This window comes from Rutilus rutilus, assembly GCF_951802725.1.
Source record: "Rutilus rutilus genome assembly, chromosome: 20".
Taxonomy (NCBI): domain Eukaryota; kingdom Metazoa; phylum Chordata; class Actinopteri; order Cypriniformes; family Leuciscidae; genus Rutilus; species Rutilus rutilus.
Window position 1 is genome coordinate 13,755,732 of NC_140225.1, and position 24,684 is coordinate 13,780,415.

General features: G+C 37.0%; 1 protein-coding gene across 2 annotated transcripts in view; it reads right to left on the reverse strand.

The window, feature by feature from the left end:
- adka (adenosine kinase a) overlaps positions 1-24,684 on the reverse strand; it is a 164,095-nt gene that overhangs the window by 13,996 nt on the left and 125,415 nt on the right. For both annotated transcript variants that reach the window (XM_084391105.1, XM_084391106.1), the window contains exons 8-9: positions 13,794-13,829; positions 514-628 (exon numbers count right to left, since the gene is read on the reverse strand). In XM_084391105.1, coding sequence (XP_084247231.1) covers positions 514-628; positions 13,794-13,829 — 151 coding nt within the window. The remainder of the gene's footprint in view (positions 1-513; positions 629-13,793; positions 13,830-24,684) is intronic.

The window sequence follows — 24,684 nt, forward strand, 5'->3', positions numbered from 1 at the left end:
GGCAGGAGCAAAAGGAGAAGAAATGAAGAGCAGGAGAAGAAGAGCATAAACAGCTCAGCCTGTCCCCTTACATTCCTGCTGCCTCCCCGCTTTCTACTTCAAACCCCGCTGGTTTAATCAGCTACAACTGTTATGCTTTCCCCACTATACGGTTAAACTTATCCACTCCACAGAAAGATCCCCCACCACTCGGTTACCATAGCAATGTGACTGCAACAGCCCTTTGGATTCAAATTCTGTATCTGAGAGATAGGAGGTCATTGCCAAGGGCGAATTCATTTCACACTGAGCAACATCGGAAGCCGCCAGAGAAACGGCATTCTATTCTTAAGATGACCTTGTTTGAGGCTATTCACTAATGTTTACAGAGGAAATCTATCAACATCATTTCAACTGTAAATAACTAAAAGTGTTTCTGGGGGTTGTGTTATTTCTTTTTAACACAAGACGGTCCCGATCTAAAAGCGTGATTATAAAAACTAATTCTGAAAAGATGAAAACTGACCCACGCACCTTTGGTCATTACAGTTCCTTCTTTGCCTTGGGTGAAGACAACAATCCTCTGCCTTTTCTTGTTCACTTTGGATAAGCTTTGGGCCTTCTTCGCAATCTCCTCAATGTCTTCCGTCTGCATGAGAGAAAAAAAACATAGGTAACTCTTTAGATTACAGCCCGGAAAGACAAATTTACAGCACAACTTTTGGTAATTATAGTGTACCTATAAAAGTACGTATAAGGGAACAATTATGTAAAGTTTGGGGAATAAAGGGGTAACAACCAGGACAATTAACACATTTTTTATACTGTAAGTATTTTAGAACTAAGGGGTTATTCTACTATCATGATACAAAGCAATTTCGCGAGAACATACACTGCCTACCTTTTTGTAATAATGGTGTACCAATACATACTGTATAGGCTTTTTAAAAATTACAGGGTACATATCTGTGCATTTATACAGTTTTTTCTTTAGCAAAAGTGAAGATGTCTTAGGCTGCATTTACACTGCAAGTCTTAATGCACAGATCCGATCTTTTGACCAGGTCCGATTTTTTGACCTGACTGTTTATGCTCACTTTAGACAGGACTTGGATCCGATATCTGTGTTTACATTAATTCCCGCCCAATATGATTTAATTAGTTTAGTTTAATTACAGCGAAGTTATCACCTCATTGCTGAGAAATATAATGTAGCTTTCAGTAGTGAAGCTGTTTTGTTTATAAAGGTCATGGGCAGAGGAAAACCAGCTCTTGAATGTTTCGGTGTTCGCGCAATTTATTTTCTTTACAAAGATAAATAAAGTTCCCACCTCAATAAAAAGCTGTGAGCGAGAGCACACAGGTACTTCTGCCTCATAATACAACATTAAAAAGCTATCTTTGTGAATAAACGTGTCGTCCTCACCTTGTGGTGGCTTGGAATTCAAAGGGGAATTGGATATGCGTGTTTACGCAGGTCTGATGTCCAGATATCGGATATGTATCTGATTTAAAACCACATTTGGAAGAAAAATCTGATTTTTGTGTTACACGTGGGGAACCAATTCCGATCTGTGTCAGATGTGAGTAAAAGATCTGGATTTGTTGTGCCAGTGTAAATGCAGCCTTAGTTTGGGCTTACATTTTTCAAGGCAAGTAAAGCTAAAACTATTTTTTTTTTAAATGTAAATACTGGGACATATACTCTTGTTCCATGTAGTTACAGGGTAAGTACAAGAAAAATACATGCACAATCTAATATCACTGACTCGGAAACCTTTATTTGAAAAACAACTTATTACAGTTGGTCTGAAGCGATAGTCTACAGTTTAAAAAGTTTAAAATATTGTAATTTTTCTTACAAACACTTATCGTTTCACTTCAGAAGACATTGATTCATCCATTGGGGTTGTATGGATTACTACAGTCATTGCAGTATGTGCTATTTGATACTTTTAGGAACACATAAGCTTGCATTGTATGTATTCTAAGAGATTATTTTTCTAAAAACCTTCATTTGTGTTAATCTGAAGAAGGAAAGTCATACACATCTCAGATGGCATGAGGGTAAAAGATGAGTAAATGGTGAGTATTTCTGGGTGTACTGCATTTTCTTTTACTACATAATACAGAATAACAAGAGACACGATTTCTTGTTCAGATTCATCAGTGGAAAGAAAAAATAAGAAGGAGAGGAACAAAAGGAAGAAGCCAAGCAAGAGAAAAAAGGGGGGACAAAATGTGCTACTTCTGTCAAGATTTCAGCATTTGAAATGAATTGATTAAAAAAAAGAGCAGTTTTAAACGAAAAAGAAGTGTTATAAATCTGTTTTGAATTAACTTGTTTTTCAAATAAAGGTTTCAGAGTCAGTGATATAAGATTGTGTATGTATTTTTGTTGTACTTACCCTGTAACTACATGGAACAAGAGGGTAACAACCACCACTACATGAAACAAGAGTATCTTTCCCCAATATTTAAGCAAAAGTTGCAATAGTTTTAGTTTTCAGTGCACTTTTGTTAAAAAGATTACTGTATAAATGCAGATATGTACCCTGTAAAAAAAAAAGGAAAAAAGCCTATACAGTATGTATTGGTACACCATTATTACAAAAAGGTACGCAGTGTATGTTCTCGCTAAAGCAGATATTATAGTTATAGTAGTTATATTATAGTAAAGAAGCAAATATGAAGTTATTCCAGATCAGATTAGATTTAATTTAATGCTGTACCTTGTAAAACATGCTCTTGAGTCATCATTTTACCTACTGAGCATGTTTAGTGACTGCAATTGCCAACTGCTTCTCACTCAGAATGACTGTTGTGTTGAAATGCTAAATGTCATGTGTAATCACATCACTCATGACTCACATTTTAATTCCAATGAAATATTTAAATGTTAACAATATACCAAAATGACGCATGTATCACTTAGAGGCTTTAAAGCAATCCACTGACGTATTCAATCTTCTGGCTTTGGAACGGTTGCATTTGTAATGCACTGTAGGCTTGCTGCAGTAGTCGGTGTTACACCGTGTTCGGCTATACACCAATTAAATTTCTTGCCCACCGCGGCACCACTCCCACTGTCGTTTTGCTTTTTTTATAGAAATAAAAACCATTTAGACTAGTTCAGTTGGACAACGGACGCTACAATTATAAACTGAAAGCGTCTGCTCTGCTCCATACAGCGCAATGCAGCAGGAGTCAGATTTCATTTATCATGTGACGAGTAAACAGATGACTGACAGGACAATGGCGGAGGATTTGGTGCGCAACAGATCCTGAGCATCATTAGCCAGGTTTCAATCCAAATATTTTTTTGCGAAAAAGGGTTTAGCGCATCAAAATGTTTACCGATATAGCTGATGGAAATGGCAATTTTCGTTTTTTTTTTTTTTTGTCAAGACAATTTTTTTCCATTTAACTTTAGCTTATAAATTCTATGTTGATACTTCAAATGTCACAAAAAACAAGTTTGGAAACACTATGTCGAGAAAAAGGGCTTTAACACCAATAAATGTGTTGTCACATGATAGAATTAGCCAATAGTAATGCTATACTAATTAGTCCGCGTTTGTGGCTGTGCTCCTGTTAAAGCACTGTTTCTCTGTAGTTCAAAGGAGCATTACATTTATTATATTCATATTAAATTGTATATAAAATTATTATTTAATACTATTGGTAAGAATAAGATGTTACACCTCAAACATCATTCATCCTATTTTTGTAGCCTAATTTTGCCTGTTTTAGTTTTTTTTACAAATCTAATTAAAGTTAATCAGAAAAATAATAGCTACAACTGCACCTGTTTCTGAATATTGCAAATTAGGTTAAATAAAGTGGGTTGAATCCAAAAAGCTCTAAATGAATTAAGAATTGTTAAGACGGCAGCTCCATAGACCATTTAAAAAAAGTCAAAAAAAAAAAAAAAAAATCTGATGTTTTTGATCGATTTGATGTTATTAAACTCTGAAACCAGAACGAATAACTTTTTTTGTTTGAATGATCTATGCGTTCTCAACTATGTCAAACTGGCTTTACTGCTATAGTACCGAACATAACTACCAATCTTTTTTATGAACCCTAAAATTTAGCATACAAGACAAGTAAGCTGCCCTGTGTCCAAACCCAAGAGATTTGTCACACAAATGCAGTTACCGGTACTATCGATCTTCTGATTTCCTAATTTAGTAATAGGCCTATTATTTGTGAAAATAGTAAGCAGTAAACTGGTGAATTCCAATTGTCTTACTACTCTCTGCATTTTACAAATATTTAGGATAAAATTTTTTAGGGATAACGTCATTAAGTACACCATTTAATCGGTAAAAACGCCAATTGGATGGAAACAGGCTGGAGACAGCAAATTGCGCAATTTTTTTTGAACGCATATTCACTTTGTTGATAAAACAGCGCAAAAAGTGGATGGAAACTTGTCTATTGACAAATATCTAATCTTGTAAAATACGTGGTCAGTACCACTGTTCCCTATGCACAGGGATATCACATTGAGGACATTTTCTAATTTGCAATCACGTGTATTCTAAAACATTGAAAACTTAATTTTCTTTAAGAAAAAAAGTAATTCTAGCAGTTGTTTGAAATAATAGGAGAGAGCCAATGCTCTAATACAGTGGTTCCCAATTCCAGTCCTCGTGACCCACTGCTCTGCACATTTTGTATGTCTCTCTTATCTGACACACTCAGTTCAGTTCATGGAGTCTCACCTAATGAGCTGATGATCTGGTTCAGGTGTGTCAAATAAGGGAGACATACAAAATGTGCAGAGCAGTGGGTCACGAGGACTGGAATTGGGAACCACTGCTCTAATAAACAAGTTGAAATGTAAATCTGGTTGTCAACAAAAACAGAAGAAATACAAAAGTGGTGTTCTGAAAATAAAGTCTTCTAGAGGGATTGAGAGCTACTGAGAGTCATTCATTTGGAAAAAAGACCACTCTGGTTGCGCTGTATGTTTCGGTTTCTCTAAGAACTGACTCATAAGAGTCATTCGTTCGGGAAACAAACTACACTGGTCACACTTGTATGTTTCGTGCTGTAGATTCTTTAGCTGTGTTGCTAAACAGTAGTGCAGGAAACACTGTCAGAGTAATTTTTTTACAGTATTCATCCGCATTTGATGAAAGAATACATGAGCGAAAACATAACAACCGGACATCATTCGGTCCGGGTATTTTTTATTTTTTTTTAACGGAACCATTTCAAAATAGGTACAGACTCTTTCAGAATACTGTAGTGGAATAAGCCACTACTACTATTACAATATTCCAAGCATATTTATGAAGATGTACAGAATTATGCTGAAATTGACACTAATCACTAATGAGTCCAGTAACAGAACATATTTTGCATTAGACTGGTAAAATATAACTATAGCAACCTGTTGTACATGTTGAAAAACCTGCGCCTCCTGTTTTGACCTTTCTTGTATTGCACAGCTTACTTGTTTGTCCAGTACAGTCTGCTATTTAAGTGGACTCCAAGCAACCTGTAGGACTACACCACCTCCACGCTCTCTCCCTGGAGCCTCACAAACTTCTGCCTGCTGGTAAAATAGTCTATGATTTAGGAGATTGTGGAGGCGTTCACCGGTATTGGGCTGAGCTTGTTACCAAGCCGGAGAAGCATGTTGAGGTCACTGAAGAAGTCAAAGCACAAGATCCTGACTGGGGTGCCAGCTTTGACCAGGTGGGAGTGGGTTCTGTAAAGCATGCAGATCAGAACGCTGTCCACACCTACAGTGGACACTTTTTATTTTTGTTGCATTAAATAACAAAATTTTAATCCAAGTGGCATCTGCAAATAAATTATGCTATAATTCTCTCAAAACTAACTTGGTCAACTTAGTCATTTTAACAAATCTTTTAACCAATCTTAAGGTGATTTTTCATGGGGGACAGTTCACACGGGTATAACCACAGTTAGCTATCTATGAACATGTTCCACTAACATTTGACAACCAAAATGTGGCCAAATAGTTTGTCATCTTAATTTAAAACAATAGAAAAATGTGCTATTTTATAAAAACTATTACATATCTTTAAACATTAAATGGTTTTCTTAGAAATTGTGCTATGTTTTATTACAATAAATACCACTTGGTTTGATATCTTGTTAATATATGCAAAGACATACTTCCTAAATACACAGGCCTTTGTATGTAGTCAAATCTTACAATATACAACTTTACACACACATACATTATATATATATATATATATATATATATATATATATATATATACACACACACACACACACACACACACACACACACATATATATTAGGGGTGTCAAAAGCTTAATCACGATTAATCGCATCCAAAATAAAAGTTTGTGTTTACATAATATATGTGTGTGTACTGTGTATAATTATTTTGTATATATCAATACACACACATGCTTGTATATATTTAAGAAAAATTTGTTTATATTTATATATAATATAAATTATACAGTACCAGTCAAAAGTTTGGAAACACTACTATTTTTAATGCTTTTGAAAGAAGTCTCTTATGCTCATCAAGCCTGCGGTTAAAAACCAAAAAAAAAAAAAACTATTATTTACTATTAAAACTAAAAAGAAATATTATTACAATTTAAAATAATGGTTCTCTTTTTTAATATACTTTAAAATGTAATTTATTTTTGTGATGCAAAGCTGAATTTTCATCAGCAAGTACTCCAGTCTTTGGTGTCTTATGATCCTTCAGAAATCATTCTAATATGATGATTTGATATTCAGTTATTATCAATGATGGAAACAGTTGTGCTGTTTAATATATATTTTTTTGGAATACTTTTTTCAGGATTCATTGATGAGTAAAACGTTAACAGCATTTATTCATAAAAACAGCATTTATTCAAAATAAAAACATTTCTAACAATATAAATCGTTACCATCACCTTTTATCAATTTAACGCTTTCTTGTTGAATTAAAGTACTAATTTCTTTAAAAAAAAAAGTTATTGTTCCCAAACTTTTGAACGGTAGTGTATATTGTTACAAAAGATTTCTATTCTAAATAAATACAGTTCTTTTTAACTTTTTATTCATCAAATAATCCTGAAAAAAGTATCTCAGGTTATAAAAAAATATTAAGCAGCACAACTGTTTCCAACATTGATCATAAATCAGCATATTAGAATGATTTCTGAAGGATCATAAGACACCAAAGACTGGAGTACTTGCTGATGAAAATTCAGCTTTGCATCACAAAAATAAATTACATTTTAAAGTATATTAAAAAAGAGAACCATTATTTTAAATTGTAATAATATTTCATAATATTACTGTTTTTTAACTGCAGGCTTGATGAGCATAAGAGACTTCTTTCAAAAGCATTAAAAATAGTAGTGTTTCCAAACTTTTGACTGGTACTGTATATAAATAAATATAAATATAAATATAAATTAAAATATATAAATATAAATATAAATATATATATATATATATATATATATATATATATATATATATATATATATATATATATATATATATATATATAAATAAAGGATACTTTTTTAAATATTATATATACTGTAAATGATATATAAAACTAATCGATAATGGCATACAAACCTACAGATAGTGCTAGAGCTGAGAGAAGTTCACAGATAGGCATGTATGCAAGTGCTTGACGTTTAGGGAATTGAGTGAGATCATCTGCATTTCCTAGTCCTCACACCTCCCAGCTGGCACAGGACAGAAGGCGCTAGGGTGGGGGGAAGTGTGTGGAATGGGTGGTGCCGGTGCTGGGGGGTGGGTCTGTCTACTGGGTTGAGTGCTGGTGGTTCGATACCATACCCCCACCCTGAGTCACACAAAGCCCCAGTAAGAGGGTCTGAGGCAGTGCAACCCCTGCCAAAGCTTTGAGTCTGTCACATGTCCACTCGTCCCCCTGCCAAAACCGGGCTACAGAGGCTGCTTGGCCACGGCAACCACCAGCCCTTGACAGTTTTGTTAATGGCGGTGTAGTGTGGTGTCTCAGGCAGGCCCAGCTGCCTCATCACCTCTGCTTCATTCCACACTTGACTAAAAGGGTCCGCTTTCCTGCAGTCTGGCCAATCAGCAGAGCGCCGAATGGATTCAATCAGCTTACAGCAGCACTCGCTGTTCAAGATATTGACTTCAGTGTGAGTTTACATTGCCAGACAGTTGTTTTCACATGCATTTGTATAGCAAGCAAAATTGCCTCAGTAATTCCGTTTTTCAAAAACAGAACAGTAAAAAGTCTAAAATCAAGCATCAGGTTTAATGACCAGCATTTTAATTGAAAACAATAGTCCCCCCCCCCCAACAATTATGAAGCCACTTCATAAATATGGATACAGCATACTTTGAGGAAGGTTAACAAATTGTTCCGATCGGAACTGGCAACAGAATGCAAAACTAACTAGATAATTACTACTTCTACGCAAAATTTCACCACAGACAGTACAGGCCCGAGGCTAGACCCAGAAAGCAGGCGAGTATGAATTTGGTGGCTTTTTTTTTTTTTTTAAGCAGAGCCCAGGGCTCTATAAAAGCCTTACTGTTTTACAGTATCAGCTGACTGCGCACTGTAAATCTGTCAGGGGCTGCGGGTCTATAGGTATCCTGTGACGAGAAGTGGCTGCCTACAAGCCTGCCATTATCCCGTCATTATAACTATCAAACACATGATAGCCATGAGAGAGTGAAGCTACACTTGCTCATGAACACTTAATCGCTGGGAGACCCAGAGGGGGGGGGTGGGAATGTACAGGCACCTATGGAGTCATATATTCATATGGAGCTCCATTAAACTGCGCAGATTAAATGTCTGACTTGCTCGAATACCATTACTCATTTATAATTTACTCTTTCTTTGGCCTTGAACAATGCAAATCAGAAATGCAAACTCTGTGTCAAACCAGCTTTTTTACTCCTTGAAGAGCGAGGAGGTGTTTCATTTCAGACATAGGGGAGTCTGCACGCATAGAAACTTGCAAGGCGCTTGTAAAAGCCGAGTCTGTTATATGTATTCAGGATACAGCGATTGCTCATTGAAAAACAGATGTTTAGCTGGAATCTGTGGACCCTGAGCTCTGAATAAAAGCCCCCAGCAGCCGTTGCCTACTCGTTTTCTTTATACATATACATCTCGGTTCTGCAACATCTGCGATCACAGTTTGTCTTTAACCCTGCTTGGCATTTCAATTATGATTACAGTGTATGCCTGTGACTTATTAGAATGCAAGGCTTCATTAGCAGAAGTAGAACACCTCTGCAGCTTCATTAGATTAATCATTCACTTCTAAAAGTCGTTTAATTTTTAGGAGCATGATTTTGGGGGGAGAGGAGGGGCGAGTCGGATAAGGAAGAGTTCGGAGAGAGAAAGTGAGAGGAATTGGGAGGTGTGGGGTATAAATTAGCCTTCCCATCTCACTCTCAGGCACTTATCTCTGCATAGCTATCTGCTGGTGTGAATACATATATGCCTGAGGGACCGAGAGGGACCGAACGCCTGTTCGCTTTGATCTGAATATCAACTGTCAGAGCTATTCTCATAATTAACCCATCAAGACACATCACAACTGGATCCTTCAGTCCAGACAGAGAAAGCCAAGAGCCCTTGTGGGAATAAAGAGGCTTTCTGTGCGCATCTCTCCTGCAGACAGGTGCTGCGGTTGGGGGGCAGAGGGCTGCAGAGACTGTTAGGAGCAGCTGACGTGGGATGTGCGCTCCCATGTTGCCGTTTCCCCCACTGGCGCTAACTTGCTCCAGCTAAATTTCATAGGGGGCTTTTAATCACTTCCCCAAACACAGCCTCTAATCACCACTAAAAGGTTGATCGTTCCCAAGGAGGAGAGAAGGGAGAGGCGTTGTGGGAGTCTACAGAGGTGCTAATGAAGAGGTTAATACTGTGATGCTGGATTCCAGGGCTTGTTTAAGGCAATTTGTAACTGAGACTGAATGTAAAAAGTGAGAAAAGTCGAGGAGTGTTGGTCGGCTTTGTCAACACTGTGTTTCTTTATTCTTTATTGTCTGAATAGATCACTCAAAAATGAAACTTCTGCCGTAATTTACTCACCTTCATATTATTTCAATATTGCTGCTCAAGATGGAGACCTTTATTACATATATATTAAATATTATATATAGAGTTAAAATTTTTGTACAATTAAACAGTTACCAAAAAATACCAAATAAATACCAAAGGTCTATCAAAAAAAGTTACATAACTTTAACCTCAGAAAGTCATATGATTGAATAATTTGCTCAAAAAAGTTGCAAATAATCGCTAACAAACATGACGCTAGCAGTTTGTATGCATTTTGAAAAGTTTTGAAGTAATTCATTAACTAAAATTAGTCACAGTGTCGGAGTGGCTGCAATTTTTATTTCTATTTTGTCCCAACATTCCCAGAAGTGACGATTTGGATTTCCTGAACTAATGTCACTGTTTTTGCAATATTCCGATGACTTTCTTCTGTCTAATTTTAGAAAATGTCTGTTTTTTGGGGTCTTTAATAATATTAAAGAATATTTTTGGACTTTATTAACTTTCATTGTATGGATAAAAACAGTCAAAACAGACATTTTTCACATTCTACAACAGAACGAAAATCAATCAGATTTGGAATGACACGAGAGTGATTAAATGGTGACAATTTTTGAGTGAACTATCCCTTCAGTGTAAAAAGACTACACAGTTCCTTGCTTAGGTCTCAGACACATATTAGCATATTCATGCCATTGACTATTTGCTACTCAATAACTGAATTTGATCAGAGGGGTGTGTAATGAAGGTTTTAAGCGTAAAAAAAAACATAATAAGCACAAGCTTAATTAAGCTTAACCACAATATCTCTCTATTCAATGGAAGCTATCAGTTCATGAAAGCCATAATGTAGCTGTCAGTGATTATCATAAGAGATGTTCTTCTTTAATAATGATGAAAGCAGGCGGAAAAAAACCCCCTGCTTTATTAGGGTGTCCAATTCTGTGTCCATATTAAAGCTAATAAAACAGCTCCTTCATTGTAATCTGCAGGAGGAACAGCAGCCAATAGAACATCAATTACCCTGCGGCAGATTCAACATCTAAGGGTATTTAAGTAAAACAGATGAGGATCGGATCACACTGTGAGCCAGATCTAATGCCGGCTCAATACAGAGAAAATAACACACTCTTATCTACCTTCTTGAGATGTAAATTGATTTATTAACAAGGCATCTCTTTGAAGCAAGGGAAATGGATTGATGCTAAGCAGACGTGTTTGATTTTCACTTTAATAAAGCCTGTATATTTTCACAAGATGTAGAGCTGTATTGTAAAAACACTCTTCTTTCACACTTCTGAATGTTGCCACATTGTTTAAGACGTGAGAAAAATATTATCTTTACTAAGGTACAGCATGTCTAGCAGCGTCTGCTCCGGAGTTATTCAGATAATCACAGAGCTTATTGGAAGTTTGTATTGCTTCCTAGGAAAGCTACAAGATTCAGAGTGCCTACAACCACAATAATGCATATCAATAACTGGGTTTCCATCCACGTACTTTATGCAAATGTTGGGATATTGCATTAAAAATCTGGGTGGAAATATAAATATAAGAATCTTAATACAATAAAAAAAAAAATGTTGCGCCTTAATGTATAGACTTGCTTGAGATGGATGGATTTGTAAAATTGCAGGGGTCGGTAACCTATGGCAATGTTGGCACACTGAGGGATAATTTCTGACACGTGACAATAGATAAAGAGATGCATGCATTTAATTTAAATATAGTCTCTCAAACTTGCATACGGACGTACATTTTGAGGTAATCAATCCTCAGTCACACAGCCTGTTTTAAGTTTAGAGCTATAAAATGCTATTAAAGTGTAAGATTTTGACCTGTGCTAGCATGCATATCCAACAAACCAAACCATTTGCGTAACTGAAGGTGTGCGCTTCCGTGATTATCGCTCCATGTCCCATAAGGTTGCCGCCCCGTTATATTATATAAAAAAATTAGGAAGGATGACATGCGTGCAAATCACATTGAAAACATTTACTGAAATTGTGTCCTTTCAAAATGAATAAATGTATTAATTGTAAACCATAAAATATTATATTTATAATTTTATAAATACATATTAAATTAAATTTCACGCATTTCACGGATGCCATGGAACAGAATAATTTGCTTAAAAAATATGTTGCAGCTGATCGCCAGCAAACATGAAGAGTTTTGTCTGCATTTGTAGCGTTTTAAAGTAAGTGAAAGGGCCACAGTGGCTACAACTTTCATTTCTATTTTGCACCAATTTCTCCGGAAGTGATGATTTTGTTCAACACATCGAAATGCTGCTTTGGGTGGGGTATGAAGATTTTTGCTGATAAACAAAGGGGGAGTTTGTCTCTGATGTTGCGAACCACAAAAACCAGTCAGCAGACAAGCAGATGTGGAAAGTCAGCTGATGTGCGGAGGCGTGTATGAATAATATTGAAAAAAAACCGCCACCATCAAAAAACAAACGATGACATGCTTCTCTGCACGTTTGGGGACTGAAACTTCTTGATTTCTCTCCATCCTGTCACTAAATGCTAACATTTCAATTGCCATACTCTGTTGAGATGTTTATTTCTGAAGCAAAATCAGGGTAAAGACTCGTATGTCAAAGATTCCCTTTTCTCTGAGCCCTAAATCAACATGACGTGTGTGAAATCAGTGAAGAGGTACTCACAGTGTGTGACAGTGCTTGCCATTTATATATTTACTCTGTGAGATGCAAGCTCTCGCCCCCCCCTCTATCTCCCTGGCTCACGAACTGCTCCTCCTCTCTCTCTCTCGCCCATGCACACTATCTATCTCTCCCTCCCTCTCGTCTCTCTCTCTCTCTCTCTCTCTCTCTCTCTCTCTAACTTACTCTGCTGCCAGAATCTGCTTTGCATTCCAGTCACGTCGATCGCACCTTGAGTGATCCTGGAAGACAATTATTCATACTGAGACGAAACACATTCAGGCGGATAGCACTGCATTTGAAAAAAGATAAGCCACTTCAATTATTTAAGCATGCTGTTCCTAAACTCACATTTACTTTGCTTATGAATTCACATTTACCCCCCCAACCCACCCCCCACCTCCACCCCCCTCATGTACACTTTTGAATATGAGACGAGAAACACTACTATTACATTTGCATTTCCCTGCTATTCAGAGAGATAACTCGTATTGTTTTGACGTGTTATGTACAAACAAGGCCAATCAGTGTTTCCACATTCTGAGACTAGAGGGGAAGGTGATCCAGTATTTATGAGCGGATGCAGCGCGGTATAATTGAGCGTAATGCCGTGACGGATCCCTCACACGGTCTAATGAAGCTAACAAGGTGGGTTCCTCGACAAAGGCACCTGCTAGCCCTGCCCAGTACACCGACAGAATTGAAAGCAGCCCCTAAGGATTTCTTTCTCTCCTCCCAAGAGCATTCTCAAAATTCAATAAATAACATCTGTAGGCGATGTTGGGTGCAGACCTGGGAGGAATGCGTCATAACAGAAAAGGAGGGGGACGAGAGAGAGAGAAAGAGGAGAAGAGAATGTGTGAGAGTAGGGGAGAAAATGTGTTTGTGTGTGTGTGAGAAAGAGAGAGAGTGTGTGAGCCGGAGTGCTGGCTGAACAAAGAAACCATGACGACTGCCAGGTTGCTATGGCGACCACTGCAAGGGGGCCAAGAGAGTATAATAGCACATCAATCACTGTCCGAAAAAGAACTTCATTATCAGCTGAAAAATAATCCTTTAGGATCTGTTTAGTGTGTGATCCTCCATCCACTCACCTCAAAGCCTTGTTCTCGCGCAAACACGGCGGCCTCCTGCAAAACAAAGCACACATACAGCCTTAATTAATGGGAGCTTAGTGTAGCAATGATATTATTTCATTTAGGGCACATTTCAAGGCTCTGCGTTAGGCTATATAGAACAGGAAATTCATCATTTCACCTTCAGTTCTTCTTCCAAAACCAAAAATAAATATTTTGACGTGTCACAAACAATGTATCCATAGTATGTGTATCATATTGTGAGGTAGTTGGCGATACCCAGCATTGAGGCTCGTCCACACCAAGAACGACAACTAGCATCCTCACCAACCCATGACAACATTGTTCAAGTTTAAGTTCATGTCGTTTACCACTTTGAATGCTCAAGCTTTTTAAAGTCAGATGCATTATGATTGGCTTCATCAATCATAAGCTGGAAAGAATCATTCTGAAAGTGACTTTCCTACTCTCATAGAATTACCATGAATATTAAAACTTTATAATTATCATCTCTGGTGTGAACAGGCAATTTGTGCACGTTCAAGCAAGACATATCTTCAAACTTGTATCGATGAATAAAACAGCTTTTTTTTAGATAATAAAAGGGCTTTGTGAGGGTTAAAAGATTCCAATTATGTGTGCTGGGCTTTGCCCTTTGCTCGACTGAACAACTCTAGGGACCAGTTGTGACAACCTCGGCCTTTAGAGGGGAAGAGGGGGTGGAAAGAACCAGTGCTTCATGGATGTAAGGGGCCGAGACCACCTGCAATCTGTCTGTCTGTCAGAGCCACTGCATAATAGACCCAAGACATGTACATTAATCTATAATAGACCGTCTGACATCACTCAAAACTCTCCAACCTGGCATTTAGCTGTTTGTATTTGGTTCCAGTCTGAAGATTTTCCCTTTTCCGGGACACAGAGCTGCAGCTACACCCATGTTTGTGTTCACTGCACAGAGGTCAAACACTCCAAGGTTAATCTTTGCACCATAAAGTTGGGGAAAAACTCCAATCCCCATGGAGATAACCCACCACTAGGTTTCATGACACCAATTACAGCTCAATGATCTGATAATGCAGCCATCCAGCAGCCAAGGTGAGACACTCTTTTATTAAGAGTGATTAAGCAGCATTATTTCAAGATTAGCTCCAGGAATTAGTTAATGCAACCCCACTGGAAAACTGTAATAGACCCTTTTCACTAGGCAAGACTATCACTAGTCTTCATTTCACTAGGAAATAATGGACTTATAATAAATCTACACTTTAAAAAGTCACTCAATTAGCACAACAGACTAACCAGAACCATAACTAAGTCTTTGTGTGCCATAATTAAAAAGAGGAGAGAGACTAATGTGAAATGACAGGAGTCAATCTGTAAGGAGATTAAAAATGTTAAAGCTGCGATCAGACAAGAATCCATTGACTTCCAATTATACTTGTACAAATAGACATTTTACATTATTATTTGGAAACAGATTTCCATTTCCAAACAGATTTCCCAAATATGTCCCCATTTGCTTTGGTCAGTCAGACAGGCAATCCTGCTCTCAAACTCACAGTATAAAGTGCAACAGTCAGGTTACGCAAATAAAAATCCCATTCATTTTCTCCATCGAGGAATTGATTTTTAATGACAGCTTATAAACCTTTAAATACAGACCTACTTTGTGCTACGAGGTCGTTAATTGATGGTGTATGCTTTTTTTGTGATCAGCACACATTTTCTCAACTTATTTTTTAAACAATTGTGTTTAACAGCAGAAATCCTGGTGAAAAACGACATTATCAATGATTCTGCAGAAAAATCTCCACCAATGATTCATGGGATTGTAGTTCTTTCCCCTCATTAAAGCTGTTAAGTACACAGTCTTGTACCTTTGTATTTTTTATCCGATTTTCAAATACGTCATAGCTGGTTGGTTTGGTTCATGGTTTATAACACTTTAACGAAGACTTTTTAAAAATCCCTATAGGAAAAATACTTTCGGAATACATTCGGAACTAAGGCCACTGAAAAAGTGGGCATGCAATGCTTCACTCCACTGGATTAGCCAGAAGTTATCATGTCAGGCAACTGAAACAAATGAGCTGAAATGTTTTGAAGGCACCACAGAGCCACGGTGTTGACGCTATCATGACCAAACCAACGAATTGCTAACTTGTTGCATCTACACTTTAAAATGGGAAAGTACGGTGTACACTTGATATATTTAAACTTTTATAAAAAAGAACCCTTACACTCTGCAGTCATAAAAAATAGATCATGAAAGAAGATGGACAGAGAAGAATAAAGGTGGTACATTGGAGGTGAGGAATGTCAGGGTGAGTTCACACTGACATCTGGTCTGGGTTAGAAATGTGGCCCTGACAGACTGGGCTGGGAAGCTTGCGAGGGCTAACCTCACTGGTTATTTACTTTCATCTCCATCCTGTGCGGTTATCCATGTTGTGATGAAGCTCAAAGCAGAAAATGAAGAGAGTATTTCTCTTTGTGAACTGGGCCAGGGGGTTAGCCATGCCAGCTGCAAGTGGAAGGGGTCTAAAGGAGACAGTTCAACAAAATGCACAGCCTGAAAGATGGGCTGAGCTATGAAATCATCAGCTAGCTAAAGGACAGAAAAAAGAAAAAAAAAAGAAAAGAAAAGAAAAAAATAGCAGCAACAACAGAAAAAGAGAACCAACTTGACCACACGGTCATAAGATGTTATTTTTCTCACATTGTTTTTTCTGAGCTGGTGACAAACACTGGTGAACCAGTGGCGTCCCAGACAGAAAGAAAAACAAAGTCGCAACTGTTGGTTACTGATGAGACCAATCACAGTGCAATTTAATTACGTGGCCTCAAACGTCCCACGTATTCCTGCATGAGTCAGGACTGTATGGCCTGTGACTGTACCAGGGGCAGTGCTGTCTGAGGGGGCTGGCAGAGTATTATTGATACAGTAATCTGGGCAGGGGAAGGGGAAGATTAGACAGAAGAAAGTCAGCACTGCTGAGGTGTTAAAGGTACTCCCATGAGAATGCAGCAGGCCAACTGGAGCGTGACGCGCAACCGACAACAAACCAAAAGAGAGAGACAGACAGAGAGATGAACGGGACAGAGAAAGAGAGAAGCTGAGAGAGAGTGACAAACAAGCTACAGAAGACAGGTCCTTTCGGTGGAAATTTATCTAAAGCCACTAATCCTATACTTACCACCACCAGATGCAATTACTGCTAAAGAGCTGGGAGTAAGCGAAGCCTGTCCTAGACACCACTTTCATTACTGATGACATGTCGCCCAGATATAGCCGCAAACAAAGCTTAAAATTACATCAGGAAATGACAGATAGGCAGCGAACGACCCAGGCGTAGATCGCTATGCTGCTAACACAAAGGTCACAGTCTGGATGAAAGTATAAAAGGAGCAATATATGAAGTTATATATATAAAACTACTGGTTTGACCAGGTCTGCAAGAAAAAAACTTCTTATTGAGTACAGCACTCTGTACAGCACTCACACTTGGGTATATGATGCTTCATTTTAGATACCACTAGGGCTGGACCCGAATAGTCAAATATTCGAATATTCGTTCGGTGGGTTGGTATTCGATTTGAAAATTTGACATCCGAATATTCGTTTTTGTTTTTGCACACCTGGCATCCCCCTCGAAACGGTTCTCATTCGCGCCTGAATATGTTCACTATAAAATCTGAAGAAATACAATACTCTTTTTTTACAATTATTTTATATAGCCTAGCCATTTTTAATAGGATGGACAGTTGAAGCAACCCAACCTCGTTATATTTAATAAATATATGCTTCTTCTTGGCCTACTAAAGTGTTCCTGCAACGGGAGTATTCTCTGGCTAGAGCGCAGAACAGCGGAGTTTGTATGGACAGAAGTGCATGCCTGAGCTTGTATTTTGGGTTAAGCTGCATTGCTTTGACATTGTGGAAAATAGAATAATAGAAACAAAATGTATTAAGCTTTTTACCCGTTATTATCAGTCTAAATTAATCTCGTTTTTAATTTCGTTTTTCTTTATTTAAATTTACCCTTTACTGTGTCAGTAATTTGTTAGTCAGAAAAACATTAGACTACCTTATTAAAAGTATTGCTTAAGTTAACAGACCTGTGTGTGTGTGTTACGTGCGAGTGTATTTACTTTGTGTTGTTCATGGGGAAGATGTGTTTAATATCACTAGTGCATTGTCCGTTCTCGGAGCATATAAGCCCTGCCTGTGTGAGGCGCGCCGCTTCCCACTCGCGTTGTTCTGTAGTTTATTAAAAGTTTATTAATTCTGAACGTGTCGCGTCTCGCGTGTCTATCTATATTGCACCAAATGCGACTGCACTCCCTTGTGAAGTCGATTGGATGAACGGTTCTCGAAATAATCAAAATGCAAATGGACAGACAGACACATAGAGAATACTGCCTTTAGAGAGAATATGTTCAGCCCCCTCTCTCCGAAGCTTCGAATATTTGATGTTCATTACTACCGAAGCTTCGAAGCTCAAAAAAATGGTATTCGGACCAGCCCTAGATACCACAGAGATCTGAGAGGTTGAGAAATGCTACGGGCGTGTTCTGTAATTCGCGCTTGAGATGTGTTCTGGTTTGCTGGACGTGACCGTGTGTTGATGCTGTTTAGAGCGTGCGGGATGATGGATGTTGATGTGGCTGCAGATGGCGGGTGTCCAGGTGGACTGCAGACTGCAGAGGCAGAGCGGGGGAGGGGGGGTATGGACCGGGCCTGCTTTTCCTGTGGTTCACATCCGCTAACAATCCAGAGGGTACATCATAAAAAAATAAAAAAACACACTGCAGCCATACTGTAATAACAAGATCATCAAAACATCCCATCTGGCCCATTCAGTGCCCTCCCCCGAAAAAAAGTATTTTAAACCACAATTATAAATGTACAAATGTCTTTAAAGGGATACTTCACCGTTTTTTCATATTAAACTATGTTATTCCCTTAACTAAGACAAGTTGATACATACCTCTCTCGTCTCAGTGCGTGCACTCAATCGCTCTGGCGCGCGGCGCGCACCAAGTATGGTGACACAAAATAAAACGTGGCGCTTTTCTAAGCGGGTAAAAAGGATAACTATATACTCGGCGCAGTAAAAAGTCACGTTGGTTCTAATGACAGAAGTGATTTTTCAGGAGTGACTTTTTACTGCGCCGAGTCGAAGTGCTCCCAAGTGCTATTCCGCCATACATTATAGTTATCCTTTTTTACCCGCTTAGAAAAGCGCCACGTTTTATTTTGTGTCACCATACTTGGTCGTGTAACTACTCGTGTAACTGAATTTAAATTGCGAAACCGTGGAGGTCTTTGGTCGCTTCTAGCTTCATCTCTGTTTGGACCCTAATGAATGAACTGGGCTAAGCTAAGTGCTATCAAAGTGTCGCCGCGCGCCAGAGCGATTGAGTGCACGCACTGAGACGAGAGAGGTATGTATCAACTCGTCTTAGTTAAGGGAATAACATAGTTTAATATGAAAAAACTGTGAAGTATCCCTTTAAGTTTACTATATAACAAAATATCAAACCAATCTGTATTACTTTTTAAAAAATATCAAAATGCATTCAAAAATTATGTAATGCAATAACATTCAGACATTTGTAAGGGTCCAAATATGATTTGGGGCCACTGTACTGTATATGGGTAAGAAAGGAGTGTGTTAGAATTATTATTATTATTTTAACATGCTGTCATTTTAGGATGTTAATTTAACTTTCTTCTTTCTGGCAAAGTCTCCTGCTCTCCTGCTCTTGATCTGCTTTCCGCCTTTTGATTCAGCTTGCAAGCTGAGAAAGATCTGCCTGAGATCTCTGCTGAGCACTTCAAACATGTCTCTGCTAAACAATGCATGAGAAGCAATCACTAGCTGTAATGATATCATTACCAGAATCATGAGTGCTGACTGCCGTCTCTCCTGGCCTGTACGCATGGTCTGTTAAAGAGGTGGAGAAACAACAACAACAACAACAAAAAAACGAAAACACCCCCGTCCAGAGCACATGACATGTCCCTCAATGACTGCCTTATTAACGCAATCCAAGTACGTTCCGATCACTTTCAAAGACTGCCATTGTCCGTGCTTCATTGCAGGAATGCAAGTTAGCATGTAAACAAGGTTGTGGGACTCTGACAGTAGCTCAAGCTCTTGCATGATTAATACAGGCTAACAATAAATATAGAGACCGTACACACACACATTCATCAGCAGGACGACAGAGTTACAGACTGGTCTGACACACACAAATACAGATGAAGAATGACGTGCTGCTTCAGATGAGTCAACAGTGCTTGTTCAATGCAGTCATCCTTGGGGGAACATCCACAAACAGGACAATAAAACCTACTGGAGGAGCTAAAACAGCTCAAAAACAACATTTTGTGCTAAATTCTGACAAGTTACATCATAAATCATTGCTATTCTTACATCATGACTATTACTTCAAGGGACAGGTCACACAAAAATTCCTTTAATACTTAGTCATGGAAAAGCAAGGAACTTTTCTTTTGGCCATGGTTTACTTCTACAAGCATTCGAAAGGAGTAAAAACTTAAATCAGAAAAAAACAAATTTATCGGCCAACTGTTGGTCAATTTGAGATTATTGCCATTAGCTGATTAACAGACATACATCTATTCAAAATCTACCAACAGACTTTTTAAAGGATATATATAAAAAAAAAAAAAAAAAAAAGTGAATTATTATCATCATGTACCACTGGCCACCTTACTCTTTTTTTCTTTTTTCTATTTACTTTAGATTTTTTTTTTAAAGCAATAAGCCATGAGTGGCCATATATTACAGTGATTTTACCATGGTTAAGCTGGTAACATAAAGCACATCTAGAACCCCCTAAGCCATGACAAGGGGATATTTTTAATGTATTTAATATTTCTAAATTATTATTATTATTATTATTGTAATAGTTTATACGCAGTAGGCTATTTATCATTGTAGAGCCTTGTATAATGGTGTCATTTGAATTAAACGGTGTGTGATAATTGTATAGTCACTAATGAGAGGTACTTCACAGCAGACAACATAACTACTCCATAAAGGAGAGAATCAATATGAAACATACATGCACAGATGTGTGTGTGTGTGTGTGTGTGTGTGTGTGTGTGTGTGTGTGTGTGTGTGTGTGTGTGTGTGTGTGAGAGAGAGAGAGAGAGAGAGAGAGAGAGAGAGAGAGAGAGAGAGTCACTGTGTGTGGCAGAAATGACCGTGAAACCCTTCTGTTAACCAAAATGACTGATGTGTGGGGCGTCAGAACAGGCTGGTGTTAAACTTTCCCAAATCATCCTGGCAACAACCAGCTGACATCCTACACTCAACTCCACAGTGACAGAAATACACTGAGCTCGGTGGCAGCTATTGATCGGCCCTCAACACAATACCGTCTCTTCCATCCATCATCACTCTGCGTCTCTAAAGAGAGCCAGGCGCCTCTGCCGCTGTATCTATTAAAGTCAGTGCCAGCCCGGGTTCACTCTCACCCTCAAATCTGTGTTATGGAACTCCCCATCAAGCTGAAAATGGCCTCTGTGGCTCAATGTGAGGGATATTCTGGGGAAAGCCTCCTGAGTCCTCCGATTATAGTTGTTAGCTGAACTTCCCTATTGTGACCCAATCTGATCCTGCAGTGACACATTCAAGCCCACAATTATCATCCCTGAGAAATAAAAATGGACTAGAGTGGACTATAAATCTATAGAAGTATGTGTTTCTGTAAAGAGCACACAAAACAATAATTTATGGGGTTTTTGATGTATATATTTTTAAAATGTAATAAATAATAAAACAACAAGAACAATGCATGCATACATACACACACACATATACATTTGATACATTTACATATACATATATATATATATACATATATATATATATATATATATATATATATATATATATATATATATATATATATATATACATATATATATATATACACATACATATACATATATATATATATATATATATATACATATACATATATATATATATATATATATATGTATGTATATGTGTGTATGTATATATATATATATATATATATATATATATACACACATACATATATATATATATATATATATACACACACACACACACACATATATATACACACACACATATATATATATATATATATATATATATATATATATATATATACACACATACATATATATATACACACACACACATATATATAAATAAATATATATATATATATATATATAAATATATATATATATATATATATATATATATATATATATATATATATATATATATATATATATATATATATATACACACATACATATACAGTGCTATGCATAAGTTTAGACACCCATACTAAAGTTGACTAAAAAGAGGAATAAAAAAATCATCTTTTGGAAACTGAACTTAATGCCTTAATTAAAAAAATAGGAAAAATCCAACCTTTAAGGACACCAATTTTCTTTGTGAATGAATAATGTATCGTAAATAAATAAATGTTCTTCCTTAAAATACAGGGTGCATAAGTTTGGATACTATGAGTTTTTTTAGGATACTATGCATCCTGATAAAGTTCCCTTGGCCTTTGGAATTAAAATAGCCCCACATCATCACATAGCATTCACCATACCTAGAGATTGGCATGGGGTACTTTCCATAAGATCATCTCTCAATGCAAATCAAACTAGCTATTAGGCTAACTGAAATAAAACCATGCCAATCTCTAGGTATGGTGAAGGCTATGTGATGATGTGGGGCTATTTTAATTCCAAAGGCCAAGGGAACTTTATCAGGATGCATAGTATCCTAAAAAATAAAAATAAAAAAATACTTAAAAATAAAAATCTGCCTGCCTCTATGGGAATTTAACATAGGGGTGTACTCACTTATGCACCCTGTATTTTAAGGAAGAACATTTATTTATTTACGATACATTATTCATTCACAAAGAAAATTGGTGTCCTTAAAGGTTGGATTTTTCCTAATTTTTTTAATTAAGGCATTAAGTTCAATTTCCAAAAGATGATTTTTTATTCTTCTTTTTAGTCAACTTTAGCATGGGTGTCTAAACTTATGCATAGCACTGTACGTATGTACATATATATATATATATATATATATATATATATATATATGTACGTATGTATATGTATATATATATATATATATATATATATGTACGTATGTATATATATATATATATGTGTGTGTGTGTGTGTGTGTGTGTGTGTGTGTATGTATGTATGTATGTATGTATGTACATATATAAAAAAGGTACACTACAGTTTATAATAATAATAAACCAAAATCATCTGCATCCAAGTGATATAGCTCATTCTTTTTTTTTTTTTTTTTTTTTTAAATATAAGCTATTCATTTCCATTACCTTTTTGGTTGTTTGTGAATTGTATCAAAAATATTGTTTTTTTAAAACTTCTTTATACACTGAGCAACTCCCTAATTAAGCATTATTAGAAAATACACGTTTAATACATACATTTTCACTACTGTTCCATGATTTATAAGAATTGATTAACTTCCACAACTTTCTCAGGGCTGGAAAATATGAATAGTAATATAATAATATAGTATAATAATATAGTATTTAATATAATATATAATAATATAGTATATTAATACTACAAATAGTAGTACAATAATTCAATACTACAAATAAAACAATTAGATGAGTTTTCCATTACCATAGGGAACCCTTATTACATGCTTTTTCAAGTATCATCCAAACCCAAACATGAAAATAAATAAATAAATAAATAAATAAACTTGGGAACCTTGGCTAGGATTTTTGCTAACGTCTCTTGCTCCCTGAGAGCAAATCACTTGTCCTAACGCTCCTAACTGTCTCTGTCTCACAGGTCATTCTATAGGGGTTGAGAGCAGACAGACGGCTTTAATTGAGTGCAGTGAGTGATGCAGTAAAGCACTCGTGTAGAGTGTGCATCGTGTGAGTCTCCCTGACAGCATCCAGCTCAAGCACTGTTTTAATTACCTCACCTTACTTCTCTCTCTCTCTCCCTGTCCCTCTTTCCTTCTGCTCGGAATTCAGACAGCTGCTTCCAAACTACTTTAAAACATTTTTTTGCAAACCATGTAAAACATCACCAAATGTCTCAGGAAGACATCTAAGCATCTCAGAGGGGGCCTGCCACGGCTCAGAGCTCTGGAAATATCCGTGTTTGATTGTCTACAGGATTTTTTAGAACTTGACATCTGTCTCTCAATGTTTGTGAGTGTGTGTGCGTGCAGCTGTCTGAATCAGCTGGGAGATGGGGGGGTCCAATGTCTGGCATATCCCTCATTGCCTCGGGCTTCCTGCATGAACTGTCCGTCACCTACACGCAATCAGTGGAGGAGGACAAACACTCGAGCACAAGAAAATATTACTGTAGTTATGCAAACACTCACGTATCCTTCCACAAAGCAAGCACAGTGGTTACTGTCAGCGTATGAGTCTAGATGTAGAGCACTAGACATAGTCATAATTAGGCCCAGACAGAATATGGATGTTTTCTGCACTTTCTGTCCTGGTTATGGCAGAAAATCTGTGGAATGGATTTACTTTACTTAAATATGGAAATATGAGTTAGTTGCTGCAGTTTTATTTTTTGTATAAATCACATTAGCCAAATGATGTAATCCCAAAAATATTTTTGGAATTCTGATGACCTAGCTAATAAAAGTTAGTATTTGAGTAACTTACATTTTAGATACAATGTGGGCAATTCAGCCAACGAAAATTAGGGATGCACCTATATTAAAATTCTAGAAAAGTTAAAATTCTATACTATAAAAAAAAAGTTACATGTGGTAAAAACCGAAACACTTATGATCATCAATAAAAAAAATAAAAATAC